At 50.0% G+C, this 16,682-nt stretch overlaps 1 protein-coding gene across 3 annotated transcripts; it reads left to right on the forward strand.

The window, feature by feature from the left end:
* The first annotated feature begins 1,425 nt into the window (after nucleotides 1–1,425).
* Nucleotides 1,426–14,422, forward strand: LOC119316790 (ribonuclease J-like). 3 transcript variants are annotated; one of them, XM_037591169.1, is made up of 18 exons: nucleotides 1,426–1,589; nucleotides 1,695–1,923; nucleotides 2,267–2,390; nucleotides 3,239–3,295; nucleotides 3,414–3,605; nucleotides 3,680–3,757; nucleotides 6,520–6,705; nucleotides 6,811–6,891; nucleotides 9,900–9,965; nucleotides 10,053–10,145; nucleotides 11,629–11,754; nucleotides 12,142–12,255; nucleotides 12,507–12,602; nucleotides 12,681–12,778; nucleotides 12,967–13,322; nucleotides 13,458–13,514; nucleotides 13,626–13,906; nucleotides 14,157–14,422. In XM_037591169.1, the coding sequence occupies exons 1-18, from the start codon at nucleotides 1,475–1,477 to the stop codon at nucleotides 14,250–14,252; spliced, it is 2,445 nt and encodes an 814-aa protein (XP_037447066.1). In that variant the 5' UTR covers nucleotides 1,426–1,474; the 3' UTR covers nucleotides 14,253–14,422. The 3 variants fall into 3 exon arrangements, with proteins under 3 accessions (XP_037447066.1, XP_037447064.1, XP_037447067.1); XM_037591167.1 differs by having other exon boundaries at nucleotides 13,458–13,906; XM_037591170.1 differs by lacking the exon at nucleotides 1,426–1,589 and having other exon boundaries at nucleotides 1,763–1,923; nucleotides 2,267–2,376; nucleotides 13,458–13,906.
* Nucleotides 14,423–16,682: the final 2,260 nt, after the last annotated feature.

Below are 16,682 nucleotides of genomic sequence, written 5' to 3' on the forward strand. Positions count from 1 at the left end.
GCACATGTGTAACCAGATCTTGTTGGTTTGAGTGATTTCTCCCGTGTTTTCCTCGTGCTTCTCTTGTGTTTCTCCTTGTTCCTCGTGTTCTTCGCGGGATTCACTCCTTTCGTGAAAGATCAGGCATCTAGGGTTCTGCCCTACATCACCTCCTCTACGAGGCCGACTACCCGGCTCACCCAGACATGCGGGTGCCGGGCTCGTGGAGGCTAAGCGCCGACGGCGTCCCGGTGCCCCCAGTGCCCACCGGGGCTGAACGGCGCGCCGAGATCGACCGCATCCGTTCGTCGCTGTCAGAGGCGCAGCGAAACGAGCCGAGGTACGCCACCGACAGCCACACGCCGTGGACGATGTACTTCGACCGCCGCCACGAAGACCAGGTCGCCTCCCCAAACGACACCATTCCCCGCGGCCGCCTCAACGCCGACGGGCGGCGCGAATGGTGGGGCGTGCCCGACCGCACCCTCGAGGGCGTCCTCGACCACATCGAGACCGGCAACACGCCGCGCCTCGAGTACCCAGCGCCCCGTCCTTCTCTCGCCGCCGTGGTAGTTCTTCAACGCCGCGATGAATGGAGGAGGCGACCTTCTCATCGTGGGGTTCCCGTTCGCTCTCCTCTAGGTCGCCGGTGCTCCGCCCCGTCAAGACGGAGCTGCAGGAGACGCCGCTTGGGCACCGTACCCGTAGCGGCGCCCTAGTCATCAACGAGGGCGGCCGCCCCTCCCCTCGTTCCTTCCGTCTCGTCCGGTCGAAGACCGAGCTGGGGTTGCGCTACGTCAAGAAGGAGCACGCGGAGATGACCGCCGCCGACGAGACCGTCCTCAAGTGGGCGAAGGCGGACTATGTCCGCGAGCAGGTGGAGCGCCAGCCCGGGCCTACGTGGAGATCAAGGCCCGGTGCCGCGAACGCGACAAGGGCGGCGGCGTTGTCTTCGACAGCGACGACGAGGACGCGTCTGGGCCGTCCAACCCCCGGCGCGTCGGCGACCCTGGTCAGAAGTGCTGCAGGGACGGCGGCGGCTCCGGCGGAACGTAGGGCGGCGGTGGCGACGACAACGACAACTACTACACCCGGTTCTATAGGCTTCTCGGCATGTAGAAGGCGGGCGGCGGCAACGGCATAGTAGGGCTAGGCGTAGTAGGCGTACTTTGTTTTCTGTTTTTTTACAAATTTGAATAAAAATCGTCGAGTTTCTGTCTGTGTTTGTACAAATTTGAACCAAATCACCGAGTTTGCCTCGAGTTTTCGCCAATTTGAGGGCGACCTGGGAGCGGGAGCGGGAACATAATCGCCCCTGCGCCGAAGGTAAACGCCGATTCAGCTCGAGACAGCGCTTTTTCGGTGCTCTTACACTTTGGCCGCGATCCAAACATTAACCTCCCAACCACGGCACCTCCGTTATCCCATCCGCTCTCTCGCGGTCTGTGCTCCACTCCACTCCGCCCCCCATCCCACCCCCGCCCACGCCGCCGCCATGGTCGCGCTCGCCTCCCTCTCTTCTCTGTGCCTCTGCGGCTCCGCTCGCCGCCGTTCTGCCTCCGCACCCACCTCCATATCATGCTGTGTGCTCGCAACTCCCTCCGGCAGAGGTAAATGTCTCGACTTTCTGAACCTTCATCCCCTGTTGACGAACCTGTCCTTTCTCTCGCCCGAAATCGGCCTATCAATGCGCTTCTCCTCCTTATATCTCACAGGGTCTCATGAATCTAGAATACCCCGTAGAAGGTTCCGGAGAACCGAGTGTGCTACTAAGAGCATGGAAGATTCAGTCAAGCGAAAGATGGAGCAGTTCTACGAAGGGGTGGATGGTCCGCCCCTCCGGGTCCTCCCAATCGGCGGCCTTGGGGAAATCGGCATGAATTGCATGCTCGTCGGGAACTATGACCGTTATATCCTGATTGATGCAGGGGTTATGTTCCCAGAGTATGTGTTTCATACTTGCATTCCTGTAGCTTGCTAATCTGTTTCTGCGTGTGTCATCCTTATAATGCATTTTCTGACCACATTTTTAGAAACCATATTCAAGTGAGGACTTTGATGAACAACTGCTTCTCTTGTAAATCACACTGCTTCACAAGGACTTAGATGTTTATGCGGATTCTCTAGGTAGACGTGTATAATGTGCATGTATAGAATTTCCTGTTCACTTACTGCATGCATCCTTAGTTCGTCCGGAGGCCGGGAGGAAAACTGTCATTATCTATTGTTTCCTGTCCACACGTGTGCTGAATTTTGACGTAGTGCATTTTACTTGAACTTATGTCAGCTACGACGAGTTTGGTGTGCAAAAGATTATTCCCGACACAACTTTCATCAAGAAATGGAGCCACAAAATTGAAGCAGTTATTATTACACATGGCCATGAAGATCACATCGGTGCGTTGCCTTGGGTAAATAATTCTTCTGTTACTCTAATACAACATTTATTATGCTTGCTTGGCTATCTGCCGCTCACTTAATTATGTGATAATGATATGGAAACTAACAGTCCTGTATCATATTTTGAGTCACAATAGCACAATGGAACTCCCTGGTTGACAAGTTAGAACCTCTTGTTTACAGTCTCATTCTTTTCATGCGCAACATGTCTTAATTGTCAAACTTCAAAGATAGGTAGTTTTGTTATAGAACACCCTCTTCGTTGTATAATACATGCAATCCTGAGCCAAAGTTTCCCTTTGCTGAATAACATCTTTCAGAAATAGCTCCAGTGGCAATTAAATCCAAGAGCTGTCAACATGATGCCACATGTCAAGTGTTCTTATGAGGAAAATCATGTGGCACCACTAGTATTTGTTATGCCAGATCTTCTAATTTGGAGGAAGTACTCTTGATCTTTTCTTCTAGAGCATTGAGTGGGAAATAGTTATTCCATCATTAACAATCTTTGCTTTCAAGGCTTAGATCGATTTTGATTTATCTCAATGTTAGATGTATGACTTGGACAAGAAGTCACATAATTTTATTTTGTGAATACCATAGTTTTTCTTTGAGTTAATTTGGGCAGGGCTTGTTCAAACAGGGCACACTTAAATTATACACGAGCATGCCAATGTTTGGCATCTGGTTAGCTCTTCTTGTGTATACACTTTTTCTGCGTTTTTGTTATTTTACATGTTGCTTTTCATAGACACTGCTAACTTGATATCTTGAGATGATATTTCTGAGCCTTTTTAGCTTCCAATTGCATCCACCTTTGGAATATGCTCAGCTGTCCCTTCATCGTTTCTGCTGATAGGTTATTCCTGCACTGGATTCGACCACACCTATTTTTGCGTCATCTTTTACGATGGAGGTAACACTCAATTGTTTGATCACTGCTTGCATGTTTCATGATGTTGATGTATTATTACTTGTATATTTGCTGCCAAATCTTCAAAAGTTATGACATGAATTTATTCATATTTGGGCAGCTCATAAAGAAGCGTTTGAAGGAGTTTGGGATTTTTCTCTCATCCAGGCTAAAGAGTTTTAGAGTTAGAAATAGGTTTCAGGCTGGTCCATTTGAAGTGGAACCTATCCGTGTAACTCATTCAATTCCTGACTGCTGTGGATTAGTGCTTCGTTGTGGTGATGGCACAATTTTCCATACTGGTGACTGGAAAGTAAGTTATATCAGCAATAATTGTACACTATGTTCTTTAACTGGACTGTTTGGTTAACTTATTTTCAATTAAAGATTGATGAATCACCAGTGGATGGGAGAATATTCGACCGAGAAGCATTGGAGGAGCTCTCGAAAGAAGGTGTTACTCTGGTAAGTTGATCCCTATTGACTAAGATCTGTACCTTTTTTCCCAATTCTTTAGGTCTTTGGCATATATTTCACCTATGCAATATTGTACAAAGATACTCCCTCATTGCCAAAATGTAAAGACATATAATTTTTTTTCCTAAGTCAAACTTTGTAAAATTTTCCAATAATATGGTATTCTAGATGTTGATATTTGGGAACCACTAGCGATCAGACTACTGACAACTAGGTTTCATCAGACTAGTCCCCCACCATACGATTGAATTCTTTTGAAGCGTCGGATTGAGCCGGATGAATGTTACTAGCTGTATTTACTGCTAGTTTTGGTAAATCGTGATTTGCTTCCACCAAATAAATATAGAAGTTAATGCTTCCCGGAAATTGCGTTAGATACTCCATTTTCTTTTTTCTTTTTGGTAAGTCTGTTGCTTCCAATGAACAAATACAGAAATCAATGCTTCACAGATATTAGAGATTTGCTTCCAACAAACAAAGTAAGGAAATTAAATGTTTGTGTATACTATGTTTTTTGGTAAGTTGATGGAAGCATCGTGCGATGGGAACATATTATTCGAAGTGTGATTGATATCTGTTTCAAGGAAGCATTATTCAAGGTTGTGGTACCATATTTTAGATGCTTTGGAAACATTTTTTATGGAAACATTTGCTTCGCAATGGAAATTATGTGGATCAACGACATGAGTATACACAAACACAAATTCATTTGGTAGGAAAAATTGACATCTCTTTTTGTAACGTCACTAATTTTACTTCGGCATAGCCAGCATGGATGCGTGAGTGTATTTTTTTGATGTTGTGATGCAGTAGAAATATGCTTCAAAAGACCAGATAATTGTTTCCAATGTACCAGTAAATTGCTTCCAAGGATGTTTGTTTCCAAGCAGACTTATTTACCATCAAAGCATATCATTGGTTTGAAACCAAGTGGACTATTGCTTCCAAAGAAACAAGAATGTGCATCCAAAAAATTCAGAATGTGCTTCCATAAAACATAACATGGCATCTACAAACAACGTCGGGTAGACGGAAACCATGCTTCCTTTCGATGTTGGCCGTGCTTCGTTGCGATGGTAATCATGCTCCCAATGCTGGACGTGCATGGTAGTCATGCTTCCTTACTGTGCTGGTTGTGTTTCTTTGTGATTGTATCCGTGCTTCCTTTCTATGGTGGACTTTTATCACACCGTGGTTAGCAGCATCAAGAAGGATTGACATGGATGGAGCGGCGCTGCAGCTGCACCACTAGCCGAGGACCACTTTGACAACAAACATAGGTCAGCCGAATATATCGAATTAAACCTAGCTAGGTAAACTGAGGACGTGAGGCACTGTTTCGTGCAGCCGGCCGGGCGCGTTCCCATCGCTTTCGAGAAGGGATGGCACTTGAGGTACAGGAGGCAATCTCCTGTCTCTTGGTGATTCCCTGATGCTTATTTAGGCCCCCTACTGGGATGGGCCTCACGGCCACCTGCTCATCAAGCACATAAAATGATAAGAATCAGTCATAACATAATCAAATCAAAGTGACGTGACCAGCAAAATAGTGAGGAGCGCATATGTTAATGTTTTACTACCGTGGTTGAAGGTTCAGAGGTTTTGTTATCTTACATCGACTGAAATTCTGCAAGTACATGAAATCTGACTTACATGACTTACGAAGCCTTTTATCCCAAACAAGTTGGGGTAGGCTAGATATGAAACCCTTTCATGAGGACTTCCCAGGAGGTCACCCATCCTAGTACTACTCTCACCCAAATGGGTTTCATACCCAAAAGACTGGCTAGTTTTTACGTTGGCTCGCCAAGCCGATCACAACCCTTAGATATGAAACCCTTTCACGAGGACTTCCCAGGAGGTCACCCATCCTAATACTACTCTCGCTCAAATGGGTTTCATACCTATGGGACTGGCTAGTTTTTACGTTGGCTCGCCACGCCTATCACAACCCTCCTCCTTTACCCGGGCTTGGGACCGGCTATGCCTAGAAGACATAGGCGGAGTTGCAAGTACATGAAATCTAAATAGATTTTTTTTGCGGGAAGAAATCTAAATAGATTAACACAGATCTCACCCTTGGTGTGCCTCCAAGCCACTTAAATTCTGCAAATACGCGACGGAGGATCATAATCTGGCAAGAGGGCTACCTGTGTCGGAGGTGAACATTGGAGAACGACGGGGATGTGGGCTCGTCGATGACACCATGGAGAACAACGTGCGCAGTAGCCCGGGGGCGTGTCAAGAAGTAGGACGGGGCAGGGATCCAACCTCTGGTTGGGATGCCTCTGGCAGAGAGTAGAGGGGCGGCGGGGTGGATGATCGATGACCCCGATGGAGAGGAAGGTCGGAGGTAGGAGAGAGAAAAGCGGTGCTGATTGATTTGGGAGAAAGATAACGGGGCGAGGGATTACGGGAAGGTACTGCGTGAAAAACTGGAGGAGCATTAAAAGATGATTCTTTTGTGATCTCTTGGCCGTGAGATGAAGCATGAATCAACGGCTTACGCGTGGTCTGAGGATGTCCTCGTATCAGACTATAGATAGAAAGTGTTTCCCTTGATATTTTTCTCTGTGAACTTGGTCAAACTTCAAATTTGACCTTATATTTAAAGCTACACATTTACTATGAAAAAAGAACTACAAATATTTAAAAACTAAAGAAGTGTTGAGCCAGGTCTCACCTGGCATAAGAAGTTCTTCGTTTGTATGATCCTAACTATATATTTCTGTTTTTTCTCTCAATTCAAGATGATGAGCGACTCAACAAATATTCTGTCCCCTGGAAGATCCACCAGTGAATCTGTTGTCGCTAGTTCATTGTTGCGTCATGTTTCAGAAGCAAAAGGGAGAAGAGTAATTACAACACAATTTGCTTCAAATATACATCGCATTGGGAGCATCAAAGCTGCTGCAGACTTAACTGGTCGAAGGCTGGTAATCTTTGAGTCTTAGTTCAACAGACTACACCACACCTCGTTTAATTTGATGATTTTTGTAGTTCATAGTTTCTTAGTCTGTGGTTTTGGTAAACTGAAACAGGTCTTTGTTGGAATGTCACTGCGGACGTACCTTGAGGCTGCTTTTAGGGATGGAAAGGCACCACTGGATCCATCAACCTTGGTATGCAGCAACTTACTTGATAAGTTACTTATTCAACTGTTATTGTGATTGTTGTGAATGATGCAGTTTTGGAACTGTCTCTTTTTACTGCCTATTGGCGATCTGTTCAATTGATGTTCTTGTGTCAGCACAATCTGCTTTCAGCTATCTACTTTATCTTCATTGTATGGCGCTCCTGTCAGTATACTCAAGGGGCTTGAATGCTAGTTGCAGAAGTTTTAGCAGCTCCTACAGTAGCTCGATGCTTGACTGTGTTCTGCCCAAGTGAACACCTTTCTGTTTTCCTTAACCCATGTACTGTGTTTACCTCAATAAAATTCAGTTAGCTCCCTGTTGTGGCAAAAAGAAAAGTGTGTGTGTGTGTGTGTGTGTGTGCGCGCGCGCGCGTGCGCGCGAACTAGCAAGCGATATCTACATGCGAAAACACCTAAAGGGGCCTACGAATTCCTTCTAACATAACTTGAGTTAATGGACACATAGATATGTCTACTTGTTATGGCTGGTTTAGCTAGGCCCACCGGGCAATCTTAGCCCACAAGTTATCTTAGGTTAATTCTTATGCAAGTTATCTAGGTTATAAATATAGACCGTAAGACTCCTTTTGGAATTAAGCAAGAAGCAATCAATATTTGCTCGGCTTCCCTTAAGGAGCCGGGAGACCTAAACCCTAGCCGCCTCTTGCGTCCGCCGCCGTCGCACCAGCCGCAAGGACGGCGCCCGGCCGCCGGCCGCCGCGCAATCTCCTCCGACCTCCTCCCTCCTTTCCTTACAGGCTACGCCCTAGACCGGGTAGAACCCTAGTTTCTACCAATTTGGTATCCAGAGACTCGGGTTCGATCATGTCGTCATCAACACCCACGCTGCCGCTGCCCATCATCACCACCGCCCCGATGACCACTGCCGGGTCCCCAACGCCGCCGGCCCCGATCACCTCCGTGCCGCCGACAACCTCCGTCTTCACGCCGGAGGAGATGACCAGCACCCTGCGGGACCTCATGACGGCCGTCCAGGGCATCTCCCTGTACTTGGCCGGCCCGCACACCACCCCGCCGGCTGCGGCCCCCGCCTACAGCCACCCGGCGACGCACTGGCCGATCCAGAACGCGTCGGGCCCGAGGGGGACGCCCCTGCTGCCGTTCCAGGCAGGCTACACCGGCGGGCCCCCGCCGCTGCTGCACCTGCCCTGGTACTCGGTACCCGCGGCGATCGCCGGGGCCCATCCGTCGCTCCAGCCGCCGCCCATCCGTCGCTCCAGCCGCCGCCCGCCCCAGCGCCGTCCTGGCCGCAGTGGCCCGCGCCGGTTCTCGCGGCGCCACCCGCGCCCGCCCCAGCGCCGCAGTGGCCGCACTGGCCCGCGCCGGCCCCAGCCGCGCCGGTCCAGCTCCCACCGCCGCCGCCCAGCTCCGGACTGGGCCAGTCCACACCGGGAGGGCTTCCGATCCAGCAGATCTGGTTTCCGCCGTCACCGTCCCCGATCCCGGCCTGGCTAACCGGGACGTCGCCACCGCCAGTTTACACAGAGGCCGGGGACCCACCGGTACCCACGCTGCAGTCTGGGGCCTCGTCCAGCTCCACGGGGGCCTACGACGGCCTCCCCACCGTTGACCGGGTACCGTCATCATCACTGCTCCGCACCGCCGAGCCGGTCGGCCATGGTGCGCCGACCCAGACGCCGCCACGGTTCGCCAAGATCGATTTCGCCACTTATGACGGCACGGAGGACCCGCTTAACTGGCTCAACCAGTGTGAGCAGTTTTTCCGTTGCCAGCGCACGCTCGCGTCGGAGCGCACTTGGCTGGCATCCTACCACCTCCGCGGTGCAGCCCAGACCTGGTACTATGCCCTCGAGCAGGACGAGGGCAGCATGCCCCCTTGGGAGCGCTTCCGCGAGCTCTGCCTCCTTCGCTTTGGGCCTCCGGTTCGCGGGAGCCGCCTGGTGGAGCTCGGCCGCCTTCCCTTCACCTCCACGGTGCAGGACTTCGCCGACCGTTTCCAGGCCCTGGCATGCCATGCGTCGGGCGTGACGCCGCAGCAGCGGGCCGACCTCTTTGTTGGTGGACTTCCGGATCACACCCGCGTGGACGTGGAGCTTCGGGGACCCCAGGATCTCCAGTCGGCCATGTACTACGCCCGCATGTTCGAATCACCGTCCCGGACCATTGGGTCGCTACCCGGGCCGGATTCCGCGCAGGGTCGGCCTGCGCAGGCTTCTGCGGCACCCCTCGCCGCGACCGCGGCGCGCCCGTTCCGCCGGCTCACCTCAGCCGAGCTACTCGAGCGTCGCCGCCAAGGGCTGTGCTTCAACTGCGACGAGCCCTACACGCCCGGCCATGCCTGCCCGCGACTCTTCTACCTGGAGGTTGCAGACTACATTCCGGAGGATGCCGTCGCCGCCGACCTGGCCGCCCCAGCTGTCGAGAAGGTGTTTGATGCTGGTTGATCGCCTCGAGGAGTTCCGCAAGCGCTTCCCCACCTTACAGCTCGAGGACGAGCTGTTTGTGCAGGCGGGGAGAAGTGTTATGGCCGGTTTAGCTAGGCCCACCGGGCAATCTTAGCCCACAAGTTATCTTAGGTTAATTCTTATGCAAGTTATCTAGGTTATAAATATAGATTGTAAGACTCCTTTTGGAATTAAGCAAGAAGCAATCAATATTTGCTCGGCTTCCCTTAAGGAGCCGGGAGACCTAAACCCTAGCCGCCTCTTGCGTCCGCCGCCGTCGCACCAGCCTCAAGGACGGCGCCCAGCCGCCGGCCGCTGCGCAATCTCCTCCGACCTCCTCCCTCCTTTCCTTACAGGCTATGCCATAGACCGGGTAGAACCCTAGTTTCTACCACTACTATATAAAGGGGCTGACCCCTCTCAATAAAGCAGAGAAGAATATTGTCGTTTACTTTTATCTACTTTTCGGTAATTAGGGTTTGTGTCAGTAGTAGATTCCAGCAGTCTTTTGATATCCCACATGATGATGCAACAAAGTGGTGTTCATAATTTCAGAACCTTTCTGCAGGTTAAGGCAGAGGACATGGATGCATATGACCCTAAAAATCTTTTAGTCGTTACTACAGGTTCACAGGTAAGAGTTACAGGCTAAGTGGTCCTCAGAATCAGTTGGTCATTCACATTCTTATAATTCTTGCATCTCTGTATAAAATTTGTCCAGGCAGAGCCACGTGCGGCTCTGAATCTCGCATCTTATGGTGGGAGCCATGCTCTTAAACTATCCAAAGAGGACGTCCTTCTTTATTCAGCTAAGGTATTGCTCATGTAGTATCATTGAGTTGTTTCAAGAACCTTTGAGATTAGTCAGATGGAACGGAGTCATATATTTTTGCTCCGTGTGCATTCTTGACTCTGTCAGCTTTCTTGAGCATGACTTTCTTAATTTCTGAAGAAATTGGTACCCCCTCTATTTGGAGATGCAGGATGTCGTTTGACTGTCCAATTTTAAGCTTTGATCCTTGATGTATTAATCCAATAATATGTGGGTTATGTTACACAAAATTTACTTTCTCATGATTGTGTTACAACTAATTACATTCTAGCTAAAAAGCACGGATACGTGGATGGAAAGATGGCGACACACATACGGGGACACGGGATACGGCATTTTCCAAAAACAGCCATTCAGGGATATGGCGAGTATATAACAAAAATCAAAACATGCCATGTAATATAGAGTTAAAAACAAAAAAAGAAGAAGAGAAACTAAGATGAGATCAGAATACTGCCCCATTTCTATTTGTTGTCTGATGTCAGTGCTTGATTGAATTAATTGATCCTCTAGAGAGACCCATGTTATTGCAACTTCCATAATACATCAAATGTTAGTGTTAGTCCATTAGAGAGTAGAGACTGGAGAAGACACAGCAGAAAATGCAGGTGTAACTTTCACCCTCACTCACGGATGATTGGCTACCGGCAGTGGTGCTCCCAGACGCCATGCTCCCTAGCATCAAGCAGCAACCAGACACCAGCATGTAAGTGAGCAGCAGCTCAAGAGCAAGCAGCAACTGCATGGCCACATGGGAAGCAAGCAGCAGCAACTCAACAGCAAGAAATTGAGCAAAGAGATGAAGAGGTTTTTTTTTTCCTGAGAGAAAGAGATGAAGAGGTTGAGGAGAGGCTGCTGGGGTTATCTGCTCGAGCGTGGTTGCCATCGGGAGGTCGAGTCCTGGTGGTGGCTGCAGCGGTCGAGTCCTGGCGGCGGCGGCGGTCGAGTCCTGGTGACGGCGGCGGTCCTCGAACCCAGGCGTTGGCGGCGCTCGAATCCAGGCGGCGACGGCGCGTTCGGTTGGGAGCAGCGGTCCTTTCGTGGTGAGCGTGTGTGCAACCCTGCAAAATAGGGTTTGTACTGGGCCAAGGCTGTTTGTTATTGGGCTTCCCGTGTCCCCAATGTGTCCCAGCCGTGTCTTTCCTTTTTTACTTTTTTTTAATCCGAGAATCAGGGGATACTGGGGTCATGCGTATTCCGGTGTGTCCGGCCGTATCGCCGTGTCCCACCGAATTAGGACGGCAATTTGGCAGTTTTGGCCGTGTCCATGCTTTGTAGCATTCTAGTACACATTTATTTTTTGAAATATCATTCCTCTTAACAAATATGCATGAAAGGGCGCCAAATGAATTGGTGAAAAGCATCTAACATACCTTTGTTGTAGTATTTATGGTTGCAGGTCAACTGGTTTCTCCTTTGAGCATAGCATTGCCAAATCTCATCATGCATATGCTTTTATTTTCAGGTTATCCCTGGAAACGAGTCCCGGGTAATGAAGATGTTAAATCGCCTCACCGACCTTGGCCCCAAAATTGTTATGGGTAAAGATGCTGGCCTCCATACATCTGGGCATGCTTATCACGATGAACTGGTAATTTTTTTCTCATGTGTTGCTTTCTGCTCTTTGATATGCTTTCGTACCTGGTAACAATATATACTACTACTATCCCCGTTTGAAACTTCACCGTCTTTGCCAACTGATTACAGAAAGCAGTTTTGTTTTGCTTGGTAGAACGCACCATTGGATGTTTCGTAAAAATAGTTTTAAAGTAATATCATTTTCATAATTTACTATACATATAAAAAAGAACAGTCGAAGGTGCATCTTGGAGATTGTGTTTTGGAACGTCATGCATTTTTGTAACATAGCGAGTATACTGCTATAGAATTAGGCCTAGATCTCCGTGTGAAATGTTCTTAATTCTGATGTTAACTTGAGATTAGAGGAGATAATGTGTCTTTAATTTGTTATTTCCAGGAGGAAGTTCTACAGATTGTTAAACCGCAGCATTTCTTGCCTGTTCATGGGGAACTCTTGTTTCTCAAAGAACATGAATTGCTAGGAAGGTCAACTGGCATAAAGCACACTACTGTAAGTAATCTGTCTTCCATGGTTTGGGACTTCAGGTATCTTAGTGCCATAGATGTATATGACTATATGCTAAGGGAGACAAACCTTAAACTTAATGTACTGCTGCTCATTTTACGCCCCTAACACTAAAAATGATGGCATGATGTTTTTTTTTTGTTAGCATTGCCATCATATAGACATGTTCTTACTCCTTATATTGTCCATTATGTTAGCATTTAGTAGGATTTCTTAGTTGCTTATTTTGATTGCAGGTAATTAAAAATGGGGAGATGCTTGGTGTATCTCATCTAAGAAACAGAAAGGTTTTGTCAAATGGGTTTGTTTCTTTAGGGAAGCAGGACTTTAAGGTGAATCATTTAACCCTACTATCTCTGTCTTGTCTCTTAACAGCTCTGAAACTTAACATGATGTACTTGATATTATAGTTAATGTATAGTGACGGAGACAAAGCTTTTGGAACGTCCACTGATCTCTGCATCGATGAGAGATTCAGGATCGCATCTGATGGCATTATCTTTGTCAGGTAATTTCTCACACGGTTTTGGGGCATTTGTCATGATGTTTATCTTCAGCAGAAGTTGTTTTTAGTTGTGAATCAGAGGACCCCCAAAATGCATCTGAACATTGTTGAGATGATAAAACAGTATGCAGTGTTTGTTTTTACTTTTTAGGCACCCCCAAAATGCTAAACATATTATTTGTTCCCTGCAGCATGGAGATCTTCCGACCTAAACCTGCTTCACCACAGTCTGGCTTGAAAGGGAAATTTAAAATAACAACACGGTGTCTATGGCTTGATAATGGGAGACTACTTGATGCACTTTACAAGGCTGTGCATGCAGCATTGTCAAGCTGTCCTTTGAATTGCCCACTTAGTCACATGGAGCGAATGGTATCTGAAATCTTGAGGAAAATGGTCAGAAAGTACAGTGGAAAGAGACCTGACGTCATTGTAGTTGCTTCAGAGAACACTACAGTAGGTTTCTCAGAAGAGGTAATAAATAGGCATATGAGTCTTGTAGACTATGAGAAAACACGGCCAGAGAACCCAGAGCGTGAGGCTGAAGGTATGAAGCGGCAAGTATTTGATATGTTACTTTGTTTATCCCTGGAACTTTAAACACTAGTTGTTAGTTCAGTTGTCAACATTTCATGTAGTTGTGGATCAGTTCGTGCCAATGATGTCATTACATTGTTTGCAGAGAGCATCCCTGAGGTCATGAGAACAACACCTGACGATGCAACGACTAGCTCCAATGGTGAATCATTCTTCTCTCCTGATTTACATCAGCCTAAAACATTGGATCATTTTTGGGAGTCGTTCAAGTCCCCTACAGCAGTAAAAATTGCAAGAATTGTCAATGCTTCAGCTCAAGGGAACAAACCAAAGCTCGGCAAGATCAGCATAATTGATAAGGATTCCAGCACGTCAGCTCCTGCTCCAGCCAAATCTTCAAGAAAGAACAAGTGGAAGCCCGAGGAAATTAAGAGCTTAATACAGCTGCGTGGAGAAATGAATGAGAAATTCCAAACCGTCAAAGGAAGAATGGTTCTGTGGGAAGAGATATCTGGTAGCCTGTTGAAGCAGGGGATAACTCGTACACCAGCACAGTGCAAATCTGTGTGGACATCATTGCTTCAGAAATACGAGGTAGGTAGATGAAACTCTGAAATATTGCATAAACTCTAAATAAGGTATTTGGTTGGGCGGCTTATAGGGCACAGAAAGCCACAGCCCAAGCCCAACAAAACAGCCCCATAATTCCATTTTGGATGTCATAATGTAATCTTGCCAATTAGTATTATTGGGTGAAAGCATGCTAATCTATGCACTTAGCAGTAAAAATTACCGAATATTTTTCTTCAAACAGAAGTACCAAATATTTTATTTATGTTTGCAGGAGAGCAAGAAGGATGAAGAAAACATGCGGACATGGCAATATTTTTCGGCCATGGATAGTTTTTTATCATGCGAAGGGGAAATGGCAACCAAATGAAACAGATCCGTAATAAATTGCTTAGTGATAGTTATTTGGAGATCAGTGTATTGTAAGGTAGTCCGCGAATCAACAACAAGATTGTTAGAAGGGAGAGAGGGATTGGTGGAATAGTCCGTTGTTGTATTGCTTGAGCCTCGTGGGCATATATATATAGGAGTACAATCATCTATTTGGAGTATAAGACAAGCCAGAACAAATCCTAGTCTATCTCGTCTTTTTTAATAAACATTATACTCAACATCTCCCGTAGTCACAACGGTAGCGACGCAGACGGTGAGACTGGAGAAGAATCCGAAGGCAAGCCGACGGACACCCCCTCACAGTCGTAACGGTTGATGATCGATGCATCGCGGAGTCGTGACTGGAGTGGCAATCGACGAGGTTGTTCAAGCAAGGCGGTAGCCTTTTGTGTCATTTGTCGATGTAGTCAAGAGCGTGGGTGGTGGAGCCGTGGTTGAGGTAGTCGTACGAAGAAAGCCATGGTCGATGTCGAGTCGGGGTGGCCGGTGTCGAGGAAGTCGCCGTGGAGCCGCGAGCGCAAGAGGGCGCCGAGTTAGCATGGGCGCAGTGATGTCGAAGTAGGGGTGCGTCGAGAAGAAAATGTTGTTGACGACGCGTCGCGGCGGGTTTGCCAAGCTCGGGGACACATCGTGGACGAAGGCACGCACCGGTGTTGCCAGCACCGGGCATGCGTAGACGGACGGAGACGAAGTTGACGAAGCGACGACCAGGCTTGCCAGGCCCGGGAACACGTCGTGGATGAAGGCACGCATCGGTGTTGCTAGCACCGGGCATGCGTAGACTAGGGATCTGCACAAGCTGTACGCCATGTCGGAGAAGTCAGAGGGGCCAGCAGAGAAGGACTCAACGACGATTGCGGCGTCCATCGGCGCGGTGCCGATGTCACCAACGGTGGTCAGAGTAGACGAAGTGGACGGGGTAGATGACGGCGACGCTGGCGACGGACTGGTGCTGGACGAAGACGAACGGGGTGGACGGGCGGCGGCGGCAGCTACGGAGGTAGCCGCGGCGGCGGCGGCTAGGTTAGAAGTGCGGCGGCGGTGCTCGAAGTAGGCAAAGAACCCTAACAGCGTGACGAAGACCGGCGCGAACGGTGGCGTTCCCGCGCCAAGGAAGACGGCGCGACGCATACCACGGGAGGTCGACGCGTGGTGACGACGAAGCTGACTGCGTGCCGCGGCGCTACGGCCCGAAGGGGCGACGCAGCAGCGGCAGGCGGATCGGGGCGACGGTGGGAAGACCTCTGGGCGGCGGTGGGGACCGCGTGCCACGACGCTGCGGCTCAAAGGGGCGACGCAACGGCGGTGCACGAGTCGGTGTAGCCGCAGGGACGACCTCGGGGCAGCGGCGAGGACCGTGTATCGCGGCACTACGGCCCGAAGAGGCGACGCAGCGGCGACGCACGAGACGATGCAGCCGCGAGGAGAACCACAGGGCGGCGGCGCTACAGCCCGACGGGGCGACGCAGCGGCAGCCCGATGCTCGATCGGTGGAGAGGCGCGTGGAACTCGGGGACGATCTTCACGGGATCTGCGGAGGCGCGCGACGGGCCAGGTCGGTCGCACGACGTAGATGAGGCGGATCACGGTAGCGAGCGGGTGATCAAGCCGATCGCGCGCGAGGTCGGAAACACCGCTCGGTGAAGGCGTGGTGGCGGCGGAGTCCGAGATAAAGCCGGCGACGACGGACGCCGTGGGACGTCGCGGACGAGCTTGTCAGCACCGGCACCTGGGCTGCCAAAGCAGCGCCGGCGCCCGGGCAGCGAGGCCCGAGCGACCAACGGAGCAGCGGCGTCCGAGTTGAGGCAGCCGACGAGCCTGACGTAGCCGTCCTGACGCAGCCGAGAACGAGGCCGACGAGGTAGACCGCCGGGCCGCTGTGCAGACGCGACGGAGGCGGGTGACGTGGATCGATGGGCGGGCCGGCACGCGAGCGACGGCTATGATTGGCCGTTGCATGACGCGAGGCCGCCGGATCGGGGCGATGCAGGTGTCCCGGTCGGAGCAGGACGGTGCCGGCTGGCGCAGGGCAATGGACAGACCGACGCGTGTGGCCGTCGGGTCGTAGGAGTGGCCGGCTGGTCGCGCTGGGGTTGGAGTAGAGGCGCACGGAGGTCGACGGCGATATTAGATTGGAAAATCGAAAAGAAAAACGCCGATCAAACGACTGACGAGAGAGTGAAAATAATCCGGGGCAAGGGCTCGAAAAAAAGACTCTTTAGGGCAGCCGGCCAACACGGTCGGCGGACAAACTCTAGGTACGGGCGGCGCGGCCCCCAACAGCGGTTATGGAGCTCGACCGCCCTGAGGCGGCGCGTGGGTGCGGAAGCGGCGATGGCTAGAATTTAGAATCAACTTGCGATAGGTAGCATGTTAGTAGGGAGAGAGGGATTGGTGGAATAGTCCG

This window comes from Triticum dicoccoides, chromosome 6A, assembly GCF_002162155.2.
Source record: "Triticum dicoccoides isolate Atlit2015 ecotype Zavitan chromosome 6A, WEW_v2.0, whole genome shotgun sequence".
In the NCBI taxonomy this organism is placed as follows: Eukaryota; Viridiplantae; Streptophyta; class Magnoliopsida; order Poales; family Poaceae; genus Triticum; species Triticum dicoccoides.